Raw genomic sequence first — 16376 nt, forward strand, 5'->3', positions numbered from 1 at the left:
CCCATACCATGACACCAGCTGTGGGAGCGGTGTGTCGCTGTAAAGCAAAGGCAGGATTGAAGCGTTCACCACGGGGCCTCCACACACGAACACGATTGCCATCACTGCACAAGTTGAATCTCGATTCGTCGCTGAAGACAACCTGGTTCCATTCCGTGGCGGTCCAATCCCGTCGTGCTCGACACCACTCCAAACGGAGGCGTGCGTGGGTGGGTGTGATTGGCAGCACGCGTAATGGGCGCTGCGATACCAGATGTCCTTCAGCCAGGCACCTTGCGATGGTTCGGGAAGACACTGGCCCGTAGTGAAGCTGCTGCCTTTGTCTGGATAGTGGCCAATGAGGCAGTTGGCTCTACGCGTGCGTTTTCGGATGATGTGATAGTCTTCTCGACTGGTCTGTCGAGGGAATCCTGAACCTGTTCTCCATGTAAATGACAAGTCTTCTGTCCACTGGTCCCAACACCTCACATTAAAATCAGAACGGCCTAGTTGACGAGCTACTCGTCGAGCTGACCACCCAGCTTCCATCATCCCGATGATTCTTCCCCTATCGAACTGACAACTGCTCATATGGTCTTCGACGGCGGCGTAACGGCATGTCTACCTCAGCATTTCCTTTGCAAACGATTAAATACACTCCAGCAAGCTCTGCTTACCCGTTTTATACTCCAAGGAGAACGAAGTTTAACGCCCTCTAGTGGCATTGCGCAATCACGCTGCATTTCTAATCATTTGCATATCTACCAGACATGTACCTTCAGGCCAACTTTCGTTTCGATCCCACAATTATTTCTTGGTGCACAAATTTTTATGGCAGTGTGTGTGTGTGTATTCTAAAAATTTTAGCTTCTATCGCATGTTAAACTAAATTTTACATAATCTGTAGTAGATGGATTACAGAAATAGAATATATAGCAATTCAATTACAATGCCACGACATGAGGGAGGGCCCCCTTTGTTATGGAAGTGAACAATAGAAAAGGACTTGGTTGCACAGAGCACACACACGGTCCCCTTTCAACCTTGTTCCTCAAATGCTCAATTAGGTTGGTTGGGGGAGCAATTGAAACGCTGAATCATGTTCTTTAAACTAATCTGATATTTCCAGCCCCCTGGGAGGGTGCATTGCTCTGCTGGAAATCGCCAAATAAGAGACCAAGTGTATGCCACCTTGATTTTAGCAGATTCTTGGTAAGAATTTGCGTAACCACGGATTTAATGTTTAGTCAAGAAGCAAGAGGAATTTTGCTACCACTTTTTCACCGAGAATCGTTTTCCCTCCATAGTTAATCTCGGGACCCCACTTTGTGTTTAATAAATTTAAACAAAACACGTGTTAACACATTGCCTTCTAAAGATTGCACCCAAGAATTGCGATCCGTCCAGGGTTTTATAATTTGTATACACTTAAAAAAATGATCTTCTTTTTTTTTTTTTTTTTTAATATTTGACATTCAAGTTGAAACCAATGTGTGTAATTCATGATTATAATTTTCTGCTTAACGAAAACTGCAACAATAGCTTTCTCATCCTTTCCTAAAGTACCAAAGGATGTTTAGAGGGGTTGAGAGTTTGATGCCCGGTTCGTCCTTGTCAGAAAACTCTTGATACTGGTACAACAAAAACTGACTTGACTGCAGCAAAAAATTGCTACTGCAGGAGTATTGCCTCCTCGATGAGTATAAAAAAAAAAAACAAGCCTGCCGTTCGGAATTAGCAATAAATTGTAGGTCCTGTTCCAATTAGCCCTCAATGTTAGAAAATGACCGTGGTGCAACAAATCTGCTTTCTCAGACAACAGAAATTCAAACCTGATAGATTAGTATATGCACTCTTATTTCAGCATGTCTCTATTGTATATTTTCAACAACAAATTTGAGCACCTATAGATTCATGAATATATTTACTGTTTTATGTATGTAATTATGTGTGCATATAATTGTCTAATTAGATAACTTGAAAATAAGATTTGCATGTGCTCTATAGCATGACTAGTGGCCAAATCTATTTACTATGCCCTAATCTCAACGTAAATTCTTTTTAAGAATCTAGGCATTTTGCACGAAAGAAAATTGTCTTGATAGTTTTTGATTCATATATATTTTACGATCATATTTTGGAAAATAAAGTATTTGACAGATGTATTTTTATTGCAGAGTAAGGAATTTGTCCAAATATTTAAGTTATCAGAAAGATCTGTAGAATCAAACAGTTTCCTGAATAACCTTCACTCATGTCCATAAATTAAGGATTATTCAGAATCTCACGGAAATCTAAAGTAAAAATTTCACCTGTAGAATTATCATACATCTGCAAGAATGATATGCAAATTTCAAGAAGCCACCAGATGATGCCGATAGTACGTCACAATGACGAGAGTGTAAGAGGGGGGTATATAAGGAAATGGTGACAAAGAAGTAAAATTGTTCACAAGAGTTCTATAAGGCGCTCAGTGCCATAAGCGAATAGTTATGACACAGAGGACGCATGTGGATGATTTTTTACATGGTAGAATTATTGGCCGCCTGGAATGTGGGCTTACTCAGATGGAAGTATCCGCGGAACTTGGAATTGCTCAGTGTCATCTCTAGGCTTTGGCAACGATTCCAAGATAACGGAAATGTCGGTAGACGTTACAGTACAGGTCGCCCCCGAGTTACAACGCCGAATGAAGACCGGTATTTGGCAGTAACTGTCAAAAGAAGCAGCATCCGACCTGTCTCGTCAGCTATCTGTAGCCACGGGTACAGACGTTTGGGAGATATTGGTCTTTATGCTCACAGGCCTGTCAGATGTGTTCCGCTCAGGGCAACTCACTGTCTGCAGCAATTAGCCTGGAGTAGAGAACATGCAATGTGGACATCACAGTGGGCTTGTGTTTTCTGACGAGTCCAGGTTTAGCTTGCAGTCCGATTCACATCGGACTTTCATATGGAGAAAGCCAGTTACCACCAAGACTACATCATTGAACGACACCGTTACGGTGGTGCAGCATTGCTCGTTTGGGGGTGGAATTACACTGGGTTCCAGAACAGATCTGCATGTTCAAACCGGAACCATGGAAGCCCAAATTTATCGGGACATCATTCTGGAACAACATGTACGTTTGTTTAGGGGTGCCATGGGCGCAGAATTTGTGTTTATGGATGACAACGCCCGTCCTCACCGAGCAAACATCGTAAACGAATACCTAGAATCTGAGGATATAACCTGTATGGAATGGCCAGCATTCTCACCCGACTTATCAGATAAAGCATGTGTGGGACATGCTTGGCCGACGAGTTGCAGCCCGTCAACCACCTCCTACATGTGTACCGGAACTTCTGAGAGCATTGCTTGCTGAGTGGAGTGATCTTCCCCAAGATCAGATCGATAATTTGATTCTCAGCATGCCTAGGCGTTGTACGGACTGTATTTCATCGCATGGGAGACATACAATGTCTTAACCATCATACCAACCATGTAATAGTAAATTTTTGTAAAGGAGATATATATTTTACAATTGCTCCAGGGAGCGAAAATCGTAGTTTTTATGAATGGTATCATACATACACCATCGTTTTTGTTCTTTCTCTTTTGTTTAATAAATGGACTTTATGAACAAGTAACGTTTGTTTTTGTTTCTGAACCTTTATTTGCCGGAGCTGGCATTACTTAATTTATAGACATGAGTGTATATATAGCACACGTTGGTAAGAGTGATGAAATAAGATTTCGCTACATAATTTTTACCAGTGAGATTATGGATTGAAAATTTAACTATAAATATGATCAATGGGCCGTAAATACTTTAAATTTTATATTATGGGAGCTTTTTAGTTTGAAAATTTTTCTGTTTCAAAATTATGAGAGAATTGGATTCTTTCCATAAAATATAGGAAGAACTCTAATCAGCCAAAATGTAACTGTATATAAATCATTAAATTGCTGTTTTTGGTAAAATTTGCATATATCCAATATTTAGGATTTATGTATAAAGTTCTAATTTTATTAGAACTTGGTAAAATTATATACCAGTTTTAATTATGTTAACAAGTCGGCCTGCGGGCCACCTATGTTGCTGACCATAAGTTGAAGCGCTGTTAGTGGATTCACTTCATACATGTATATGTACTGTATTTCTTTGCCTATCTAGGTTTTAAAATAATTTTGGGCTTGCAGATTAAATTTTGTTTAAATACTATTCCGTAGAAATTGGCTATGAACATTGTTTCGCATTTTAAATTTTCAGAATTCACAGAGCATTTGCAAGCATTTTTCAAAAATTTTTCCCTTCATAGAATGGGATAAGAGTATTTTATAGGAGTTGAGCTATTTGTTATGCCAAGCAATAATTAAAATTTCAGCACCAGTTTTTTAATTTGTTATATTGGAAGGGCCTTTAACTTATTCATTAATAACTTACTCTGCTCATGAAGTAATTACCCTTGTTTCCTAGGGTAAAATATTGAGGTGTGGCTGTGTTAGAGAACACAGGTGTAGATTATTGAACTTGGTTTTAGGTCCATAGCCAGAAATTTATTTTAGGGACTAATATTACAGGGAATTAGTGATGGAAACAATGGTTTATTTTTATTTCTTTAATAATCGCTCATTTTCTGACATTGTAAAAGGAAGGGTGAGCCCCTTGTCCTCAGTCGCTATTGTCTTGTTTAGTTTTATATTGAACTTGAGTTATAGCTGTGTTAATGTTTTCTTCCCTTCTTTACTTAGCGATTATCAGTGGGACATACTATCCACCAAGTACGCCTTTGATTGATGTGCATAGAAATTTGGTTTTTCTTTCAAGAGAACATAGCCAAGAAATGCCTCTCTCAAATGTAGCCCTCCAGGTGAGTTCCAGCTCCCCTTCTAAAGTTTAAAACATTGTTTCGGTTACGAAAAAGGGAGAAATTGAGTGCATGTGTAATATTTTCAACTTGGTTATGGAGTTTTTCATTTTTTAGCATGTGTGCTCCGATGTAGTCAGACATTTTACGAGGCTTGTCAAACGATTAAGGTTTTTCCACTTATTCTCTGCAGGGTTGGCGATGTTTTAAATAGTATGGGGCATTAAAAACCATGGTTTTACGGTATTGTCCAAAACTTTTATTTATAACTAAGTGAAAACTTTATAATTTGCTGAAGTAGCTCCTATAAGAAAACTAACTTCAACATAAATTTTAAATTTGATATATTTATCTTGTATAACTTATTCAATTAATAAGTATCTTGAAATTTTTAAGTGAACGTTTAGGGTTATGACTGGTATCTGGCTATAAAGATATGGGATCACTTTTGGAAACTGAATTGTCTTGAGGTTAAATATTAGATTTATTGAAATGCATGAAAGATACAAGATGGGATTAACTTTATCTCATGAAAATGAGAAGTACAGTGGGCACGATAACAGAATGAAATTATACTTATGTAACACATCTCTCGCTTTACGCGATTTTGAAAGTTAAAAATGACATAAAATTTAGTCTAAAAATCTATCTGCGTTCACAAGTTGGGCTTGCAAATTAGAAATACAGCATAATTAAAACAATTCGTCCTACTTGCTGATGTCGATGCAACAAATATAAAAATACTCAAATCCATCTCTTCAGATCTTACTAATGAACATCTTTTGGCAGCACATAGACAATGTTTTGGATTAAAGTACTGATTGCAATCCTAACGAATCTAGAATTGTCATATTTACAGGGAATAACTGTAAAAAAATTGACAAGCTAGATAATTCAGACAAAAAATGCTGCTTTCAATAAGTGTCAACTGCATATTATATCGAGCTCTTTAGGAAAGAAAACATCCGCATTCGCACTATAATCAATGTGCAGTAGTGAAGGAAGTAAAGTGTTAAATTTATTCATCTTTCCAATTAACGAGATTTTGTAAGCTTGTGTGTGTGTGTATCTTATCCTTTTAAGGAAATCATCTTGTCCATGTTAAATTTAATCCACTTTGTGATTTTTGTGGAACCAATTAATCACTTGAAACCAGGGATAAGTGTTATTTGAACACTAGTTAAAAATCAAACTCAACTGTGCCTGTTAATAATCAATAGGGCAGCTAAATTAGCTGTGCATTATCTGTGTAAAGATTACTTCCAAGTTAAGTGTGCATTACTACTTCAATTAAGTTACGCAACATGAAAATAACAAAACAATGTTTGGAAGCAGTCTTTTGGAAAGCCTAATGTTTCCTGACAACTGTCCACCATGTGATTTGATTGTACACTCGTGTACAAAACTAAGAATTGCCACATGTCATTTCTGAAACTAGTGGACAGATTTTAATGAAATTTGGTATGATAGTTGTAACAGATATACCATGCAAAGGCATAATACGCACGTCTGATTGTCAGTAAAGCTCCTCATTGCAGGAATGTCCAAAATCCACGTTGGGAAGATCTAACCAAAAATATGGGTCATGGTCACAGGTCACACAGCCCAACGGATACTGGACACGAGGCAGTTTACTCCCTGTGGGAATCTATCCTACGGCAACGGTTTTCAGTTCCGGGATAGTTCTGAGGGGGATGGCAGCAGTCTCGTCCCAGACATGTTCTATGCGATTTAGGTCAGGAGATTTTAGTTGGGCAATTCATACACCAAATATCCTCTTCCCAGATCATTGCTCAGGTGAGCCCGATATGGACGAGCATTGTCCATGAACAGGAATCATCGTACATAGGGTTCTAAGATCTCTATACCTCCTAGCAGTCACGGACCTTCTGCCCAACAAAAGGTGAGCGGCCGTTCAACATGCCTGCCCAGACCATGACACCACCATAGTGGTCAATTTCCCTGATGTGGGAGGGATGGTATTTGGTACGAGGCTCTCTCCAGATGAGTACGTCAAGAATCTGTGTCCAGGCTGAATCTCGGCTTGTCTATGAAGAGAATGGGACTTCACTGAAATCTGGTCCAAGGCTGTCTGCACCATTTTTAACGTGCTCGTGTGCTTCAGTTAGCTCAGTTGGATCTTGCGGCATAGAGATTTCTGGCAACAGTAAACAGTGAGATTAGAGTTCCAGTGAGAGCTGTGGTGCTGTAGCAGTCTCGTGGCATGGCGCTGGAAGTGCCAAATAACTATCATCGGTTGTCATGGCTCTTTGACAACCTTGTCCAGATCTTTTTGATATGGATCCAGTGTCCTGAAACTTTCTATAAATTACAGACGACACTGGGCGTAACATCGAGCTCTGTAGCCACCTGCACTTGTGATTTCATCCATACGTTTGGTAAAATTTCATAAGCCATCTGGTAAAATGAGTAGCCACAAACTCTTGCGAGAGACAGCAAATGTCGCCGAGGAGTAGGAGCACCTGAATCGCGGAAAATGCAGTGTCCTTATCTCCTCTGTGGTCACAGCTCTGCCCACACGCATGTGTACGCTTACGTATTCGACACTGAATATTTGCATATTACTTCGGTGGCATTACCTTTTGTCTATTTTCACAGAGTACTGAACCAATGTGCAAATTCTTAATTTTGTACACGAGTGTGTATATAGCTTTAATATATTCAGTGATGTCTCAACTTCTAGCCTCATGACGGCAACAATTGAAATTTAACAAATCTGAGTCTTGAAGTCATGTGTAATTAGTATTTGTGAGATTGTAGCACCTACACACGACTAACAAATACAGTGACCTCATTTTGTAGATATTTTTCTTTTATTTGAAAGTTTTTATTTTAAATTCAAAATTGAGAATGTAGTTCACTTAAAAGCAAAAACTTGAATCGAACACATTACCCCATTGATATTTAGTTAATCATTGTTATCTGATAAAAAATTTTATATTTTTGTAGTTTTCACAATGCAATGATTGTAACTGACTAAACATGATATAAAACCACCTGTAACTGCCAGCTCTGAGCAATGGTAGTCTCCAAAAAACTCTTCTTATAAAAATCACAAGTGGTAGCAAGCAGTTTTAATGTCTTCATCCGGATGAAAGTAATGGAGTAGCCACACATGAATCAGTTGAACCTTTCGCATTTTCAACAGTAATGCATGTATCAAGCATATAGGTTTATGTTGTAGCCCTACTGAATTTAAAAGAAATAAAACATGTGAAAAATTATTTGTTTGAACCATTCGTTCCAGAAAAATTACGCAGTGACAACTGTTCATGTGAACATAATGAATCATCAGTATTTCAAACCCATCGGGGAAAATAGATTTTCAAATAAGAAAATTATCAGTTGACTTCAATTTCAATACGGTGAATCGTATTTCGTTGGATGACAAGCTACCTTCAAGTGGCTTTTTGGTTCATAATGTGGCCGCTCTCACAGGCGAACGAAGCAACGTGCGAGTTGGTTTAACACGATACAATATTTGTTCAAACACTGAACAATATTTCACAAGAGTCTGCACTATAATATACAGGACGCATAGGTAATGGCATGACATTTTACTGGCAAACCATTGGTCCTAGAGGCATACTTCCAGTTGGAAAAAATACCCGAATAATGTGTAGTACCTCAGATATTTGACTCGTGTTGCCTGGGGTTTCATAATAAAAATGAATTTTATACGGACACCCTGTGCCCCAAAACCCTCAATTGAAAAGTTGTTTCCCTGTCTCCAACAAAACTCAACGTTTATAAGTGATATTCACTGAGATATTCAAAGAAAGTTGGATCCTCAATTTTTCGAATTAGCACATTTCGGTGAATATTGCACTTGCCAACTAAAAATAATTCCACGTTTGCATCAAAAGACGGAGCAGCAACTTTTTAATTGGGTTCTTTGGAACACGGGGACAGCATAAAAAGTTGTGTAGTTATAAAAAAAAAAAAATAAACAACCCCTTACAACATGAATGACATATCTGAGTATCAAGTTACTTCCAACTAGAAAGTATCCAAATATGTCTAAGACTAACGGCTTGCCAGTATGGTGCCATATGCCCTGTTACCCATGCAGCCTGCATATACACGCGAAAAAATAGTTTGAGATTAAATACAGTAGACTCAGCGTTAAAAAAATATTTTTCTGTTTTAATGAAACTTTTCTAATCCCCGGATACTTTTACATTGGAATTCATTTTTGTATTGTACCTTTTTGTAGCAAAATTTCGTTTTCAAGAAACTATTTCTCCGGTCTCTTGGAGTTTATTATAATGGGGTTTGACGGTATTCTCCCAAAAATCTGACATTTTTGAACTTCGGCAATTTGATCTGAAGTCCTTTTTTACTTTTGTGAATTTAGGAAGGAAACGGTGGGAAGAAAAATGGCCAAGAGGGGCTCATTGTGTGTAAGGGATTGGCGCCTGTTTTATGACTCTTTCATTTATGAAACATTTGACTACGGTCACGATTAATTTCTATACAGCTTTCAACATTGAAATATTTCATTTATACGGAGAGCAATTTTCATTTTGATTCAATCTTTGGCATTTAGACATTTCCAACTATCGAACCCACCCAGTTTTTGCAGATCGTGAAAACTCGTTGCTGAATTGGTTTTGCATGCGTATTAACATTAAAAACCATAAATTTTAGCCTGACAGATACAAAGGGTCGCATTGAAATGTCCATAACTGGCTCAAAGTGAAGACTTTCGTGAGAATTTATTGCACTTTTTCTGTGAGAAATCGGCAGACGCAGTGAGTTTGAAATGGATTTAAATTGCTTTAAATGTGTGGCCATACGCCCCTTTTAGAATTTTTCTGATGTGCACAGCATTGCTTTTGCCGGACATGAAAATTGAATTTATTTGGGATGTTGCAGGCCAGCAGCACAGGCTTAAGTAGAAGGGTAGTTAATTGGGAAACATAGTACAGATTAAAAAACCTTAAAAGGTGTCAATCGTAGAGGAAGCCCCAATACATTATCTGATTGCAAATGGAAACCAATCAGCAAACCAAATGACATTAAGACTATCTTAAATGTGTTTAAAATTGCGTTTTTCCTGTTAAATTGAAAGGAATGGCATATGAACACTTGCGATTAAAACAGTAATTTTATGCAATTAGTTTCTTAAGTTATACAGCAATGTAGTTTTGAAAATTTTGCGGGTATTCTTCATGTATGATTTGGTCTCTTCCAGTTCCTTACAACTCGATTAGATTTCATTTTCTTTTCAGCAGAGGCAATGAATTGGTACCCCCTCAAAATTCATAAATACACCAGAGCAATCATTCTTTATTAGATTTTCTGATCCCCATCAGACTTCAGTGCCGGCTGGAGATAGCTTTGTGCTAGACTATAAGCGTGTAATTGCATGAAAACGATGGGTGAAAAATTAAACCTTTTAAAAAAACCCATCTACTTCGATTTACATTTAATATCCAGCACTCGAAAGAATGTCAATGAATGGTCAAAGCTTTTTCTTTATGGCAGCCCTCTTTGAAAAGTCTTTGGAGAACACAATTTTCTGTCTTTAGTTACTTTATTTTTCTTAAACCTCTACTATAGTTTGTCAGCCTGTCGCCAAAAGTCGTAAAACCACCGACATTATATGCAACACTTTATTTCCTTCCTTATGTTAATGTTACTTGACTAGGGGAAAAATTACAAATGAGATTTTATGCATTTTGTTTGAAAATTTTTTTTTAGTCAGTGACTAAATTTCTAACTTCTTCGTGGCCCCCCTTTGCGAGATTTTTATCTATGGGGGGGGGGGGGGCCTGAGGCCATATGGCTCCCGGTTGAGAACCACTGGTCTAGTTCATCGTGGGTGGGAATAAGTAACTATTTTGGGGTTCATATACTCCATCTTGGTCCATATCGGTTTCTCGCTAAATCGTTTGTATTACCCTACAAACCTAAATTTTAGGATGCCGATATAGCGCTGAGTATCGGTTAACGGCTGCAACTGTTTTTTCAGCCGGTGCAAGCACACATTTTGGCGCGATCATTGGTTTGGACTCTCTTCAATCCTCTAGTTGCTGCCCTGTCGATTAAAAACATTTTATTGCCAATATAACCATGCATTCTAATGTAATCAGTTATCCAATTATAAATTACAGAACGGCTTATAGTTTAAAATTTAACCAATGTAACGTGAATTTACCCAGAAATAATACGGCCATTTCTCAAGTCGCTTCCCAATAGCTACTGTATTTTCACGGTCCTGTTAGTGGCCTTTGTTGGGAGGTTTTCTTGTGTATATATTGAATACCTTCTCTTAAACTATATTCTCGTAGATTCGACAGGATATTCGGGAAACACTGTCCTAAATACCTCTATAATCATATAGTTCATAGTTAACTAAGTCGCCTTTTTCACATTTTTGATCCAGTTGGTTTTTTAAAATTAGCTATAGAGTATAGTGATAAAAGCGATAGGTTTCCGCATGACATTTGGAAACTTGGAGGTTTTGGACAGTTTCAGGCATTTAGGGAGTTTTGGACAGTTTATCCCGCTTGTCAAGGGCGTAGCGAGGGGGGGACTTGGGGGGGGTCTGGCCCCCCCGAAATGTGAGAAAATGACCGAAAAAAGGGAAAAAGATGGCCAAATCCATTGTTCTGTCACTTTGGTCCCCCCCCCCCCCCGAACGAAATTTCTGGCTACGCCCCTGCTGCTTGTCCTGTTTAAATTTCCACCTGATCGTAGTTATTTAAAAATTTAGTGAATTTCGATAATTCACAAATTTTGCTATTGCGAGATTTCTCATGTTAAAATTGAGTGGAATCTGATCCTTGATCAAAATATTTTGCATACGAATAGGTAATACAAAAAATTGCATTTACCCATTTTTCTCCCATGTTTGTACAAAACAAACTGGTTCCTGCCTATCGCAAAAGCTTCAGAAACCTACTTTTTATCTGGGTCTATTAAAGGGTTAATATTCTTAACTGTACAAATAGTCGCATATGCGTTGTTTTGGGGTATCAAACTTCATCAGGGCTTGACAAATTCCAGGTCGCCATGGTGGCTAAGAAATCTGTATTGGCCCCAACAAATTTTTTATGTAAAATTAAATTGTGACTCAAGGCAAGTCTTGTGCTGATATTTTAAATTCTAAAATAATTCCAATCTATCGATACTGAAGATGGTGGTCACTATACCTTGGAATTTGACATTGGTCTATGACATCGGCTCTAGTTTTTGGGATGAAGTGGAAGTTTAATTTTTCAATGGTAATACCATAAGCCAGGTGCGGATTTAATGTGAATGATCGAAGTGATCACCCCTAAGTAAAACGCGGTAATTCATGAAGTTTTCGGAACTTTTATGAGAACATTGCATTTTCAATTAATCCGTTAAATTACCTGTATATACGTTTTTGATTGAATGGATTGAAAACTTGGACTAAATAGGAAAACTTTTTTTTTAAAAAAGACAAACTTCACTGTTCCGGAAAATACTGGACAAAATGATGGATGCCGTATTCACAGCGTATAACTCGTTTTGTGAAATCGACCCGCCCAACGAGCTCTTTATCCACTCATGCCACAAGCAACGTACAAATCACATTGAAACTGTGCGAAATTTAAATCATTAATAAATTTGATATCGATATACATAGATCACTGTCTGGTAATGTGTTGAATAAAATAGGAAAGTAACAGTTGAAATAAAGAGTTCCATGCAGAAAATTAGTAGCTGTAGACTATGAAATATTGATATCTCTAAAACTAGAGCCGATTTCGGCAAAACCAACATCAGTTTTGAAATCGGCAGCCCAAAACCATTTTCCTTTGGCTGTATTACAGCTGTTTTCACCAACAGTTTGAACTACATTCGCAGGTTAAAGGATTAGATTGACCAGGATTGGTTAAAATCCTGCATTTAACCCATCCGTTTCGATCTCCCCCCCCCCTCCTTTCACTTGCGATTGTAGTGTAATTAAACTGTAATTGATTACTGTCAGCAAATACGGCCATAACTTACTAACAAAAGTTTAGTTTCCTAATACTCATTAGTGTATTATTCGAAAAAATTTTGAATAACTTCGCTCCAAATTTTTAAGGGTAGCTCAGCATACAATATTTTTGTTTTTGTATGCTGAAATGCCAACAAATTTGAAATTATAACCAATAAGAACAAAATAGACCGTTTTGTTAACCAGACAGTACAAACGCTTATCTATAACAGATGTAAACAATACATTCTGATTTGACTTGTAAAAAAGTTCATTTCTGGAAAGTGACCGAAAAGCTTTTTATCTAGCGTTTTCTGTATAGCAGGGTTAATACACTTATAGAATTTCCAAAAAAAACTCGTCAAATTATGTTTGGTGTAAAATTGGCTAATTTGGAAGGGTTTTGAAGTAACGTTATTTTTCAAAGCGTTATAACTCGTTATGGGTCGGATCAAAAACTTTCCTGTATTCGTTTTTCACAAGTAATCAAGTGTAATTATTGGGCGGTCAATACTTACCACTTTGTAGCTCCCTCAACTATAAAATTAAAGTTACGGTACACGTTTGGAAGCAGTTATTTGATATGCGTTATCTTACTGTATAAACTTTCAAGGGTACATTGCACTTGTAAATACTGTTGGACCCATGTAAAATCTATGTACAGGATTTTTCACTTAATTTCCAGCGCTAAGCAGGGTTGGCATAATGGGGGTTTTGTTTTAATTTTTGACATTCGAGCACTGATGGTGTGACAGTTGCTCCCAAGAGCTGAGTAATATGGGGAAATTTGTGCTGTAAGGTGTATATATACGGGATGAGCCGATGCACATACACAAGTCGCTTCTGACACATCGCCCTGGATCCACCTGCCTCCAGCTTTATTCATAACTGAAATGCCTTTCTCGGCTCCATTAGCAGCTGAAGATGGCTGCCTTTGGCATTTTCGGCTGCAAATGAAGCAGTCTCCGCTCAAGTGTAAATACGGGGAATGGATGGGAGTGACCGTTTCTCCAAAGAACCAAATAATACTTAAAATTTGTCCCATAAAATAGGGACGATCAAATCAACTTGCACACCCTCCTGTTACATCCTGGATCTGCGTCTCGCTAAATCCGAGGCTGAAGCTAAGACTATTGTCTGGTTAATCAGTAGCGATGTGAACCAAATTTGAAAAAATTAAAAATACGGTTTAAATTTGAATGTTTTTGCTAGTTTTTCATGTATTTAATGTAGTTGACAGTTTTTGCTATTTTATTTTTAATATTTTTCAAGGTATACGATGAGGTAAAGAATATCGGGTTTGATCATCTTGATGCATCAGCTGTCAATAAATATTTTCCAAGATATCGGAATTAACAGGAGCAACAATGAATTTGATCATGTAAAGTTTTTACATTTACTGTTTCTTGAATATGGACAGACTATTGCTTTTTCCTTTTTGATTGTTTATTTCATTCTCTTGTGTTAATTTGTTCTTTTGCCCCTCGGTCATTAACTCAATTGTATTTGAATTTATTTTGTCAATAAATAATTTAAAGCAAGTTATTCTACATTTTCGTGTCATTTCATTTTTCTGCTAGTGAATAATTTTTTGATTCAACATTCATCAGTTGAAAATTCATTTTACAGTTTATAATTTCAGAGAAAAATGTGTACATGTTGGAAAAGTTCGCACGATAAAGTCAAAATAGTTCTAAACTTTTTGGTTGGTGTGGGATCGTTATGAAGTTTTTTCAGGTCTGTGGTATTTTATCCTGTCAAGATTTTTGCTGAATGCAATGAACTAGAATAAGAGTTATTGACCTTTTTGGCTGCGACCCAAATCAACTTTGAACCCATTGGATTTGTTCTTTTTAAAATGGATTAGTAAAAAAAGTTAAATGAGTACACGCCTAGTCATCTAGGAAGCGCCTGCGAATAAAGTTCGGGTCGTGACATATCGCACACAGCCAGGGATTCTTGAGCCGATTTATACGACCTGTCTCGGAAGCCCATGAATGAATTTGGGTTGCGATTTCCCTTTTCCAGGGGCGAGTGGGCAAAGAACATACTCTATATTTGCATATGTTAGCGGCAAAGTATGAAATCCAGGCATTCTATACAATGCCTGGTCATTTCAGGCAAAGTATGAAATACCCCGGTTTTATTCTATACTTTTGCCCGATTGCCTAGGCATTCTATAGAATGACTAAACACGTATGAAATTCTTCATCTGTAAAACATTCACAAAATTTATGCCCCAGGATGCCAAATGCGCTAAATATGATTCTTGTTGAACTATACATTTTAAGATTTTTTTTTCCCTGATGAATGACGTTTTCCTACTCGTGAGAAATTATCTGTTGAGGGGCAGTATTTAAAAACATTACAATTTCGTCAAATTAAAATTCACAGAATTTTCGTTGTTTTCCCCAGACAAGTTTCTCATGAGAAGGACCTGTTGAGGGCATGTGTTTATATATATGAAGAAAATGAGATTTTATATCATCCATCAACAAATCCCTTGTCAGGAAAGTTTACAATTTTTTGTGTAACCGTATAGATTGAATATATATATGTGTATATGTATATGGTTACACAAAAAATTATAAACTTCCCTGACAAGGGATTTGTTGATGGATGATATAAAATCTTCAAATTTTAAAAAAAAAAACTGTTTGTGGGTAATTTCCTTTTGAAACTTCAAATCACTTTCGGACGCTTTTCGTGGAATAACTAGTGTTACTGTAAACAAAACGCCATAAATCTGTAATTACGCATAATCACCGATCGCAGCGGAAGAAATTATTCTGCATAATCGCCAGATTAATTGCAATTACTGTATTTATACGTAACGCCAACATGTAAATGCTTGTCAGAATTAGTGCTCAATAATTCTGAAAAGTGCCCCGCGACGTAAAACGTTTTGGAACCACTTTTCTATCACTGGTCCCTCATCACGAGATTAAAGTGGTCCCCCTTCGAATGAAATTTCTGGCTACGGGTCTGATGAGACATATAACGTCAATTATTTCACCACTGACGTAAGTCCCAAAGCTGAGGAAAATGATTTCATTGCTATCCAAAGAATTCACGTAATTTTGGTAGCGACACTGTTTTTACAATCAAAGTTGTATTGCATTTTGGCTGATGGAATTCGAGAAAAATATGGGATATCACCATAAATGACGTCAAATGTTGCCAGCTTTTGCTGAAATCAATAAAAAAAAAGCTATGTTCAATGTAGCATCATCGGCAAATGTAACTAATTTCCCATGCAGTTGCAGAGAATAAATGTCGTTTATATATATTAAAAATGCCAGTGGTCCTAAGGAATTTTTCAGGGATCAATTTTATCTTATTTAAACAGCTTGTTTTTTATTTTCAAGCCTACTCGTTAGCCAGTTAAAAACTCCCCCTCCCTTAAATCTGCATTGTAGAATTTTTCATTCATATATCATTGATCAATATTCTCTCAAATGCTTTCTTTATCTCTAAGAAAAGATTCAGGTTTTTATTTTCGGTGTGGATGAATATATTCAGAGAATTTCAAAATGGCCATTTCTGTATTCATATTTTTTCGGAAACCA

General features: G+C 37.2%; 1 protein-coding gene across 21 annotated transcripts in view; it reads left to right on the forward strand.

Annotated features, from left to right (window-relative positions):
* Positions 1–14352, forward strand: part of LOC149074111 (uncharacterized) — a 235467-nt gene extending 221115 nt beyond the window's left edge. For all 21 annotated transcript variants that reach the window (XM_089246127.1, XM_089246131.1, XM_089246138.1 and 18 more), the window contains 2 exons: positions 4714–4832; positions 14080–14352. In XM_089246127.1, the coding sequence (XP_089102253.1) occupies positions 4714–4832; positions 14080–14163 (203 nt within the window). In that variant the 3' untranslated portion in view covers positions 14164–14352. The remainder of the gene's footprint in view (positions 1–4713; positions 4833–14079) is intronic.
* Positions 14353–16376: the final 2024 nt, after the last annotated feature.

Source organism: Pholcus phalangioides, unplaced genomic scaffold, assembly GCF_987345545.1.
Source record: "Pholcus phalangioides strain wild (caught in Gottingen) unplaced genomic scaffold, Ppha-v1.0 ptg000017l_1, whole genome shotgun sequence".
NCBI lineage: Eukaryota > Metazoa > Arthropoda > Arachnida > Araneae > Pholcidae > Pholcus > Pholcus phalangioides.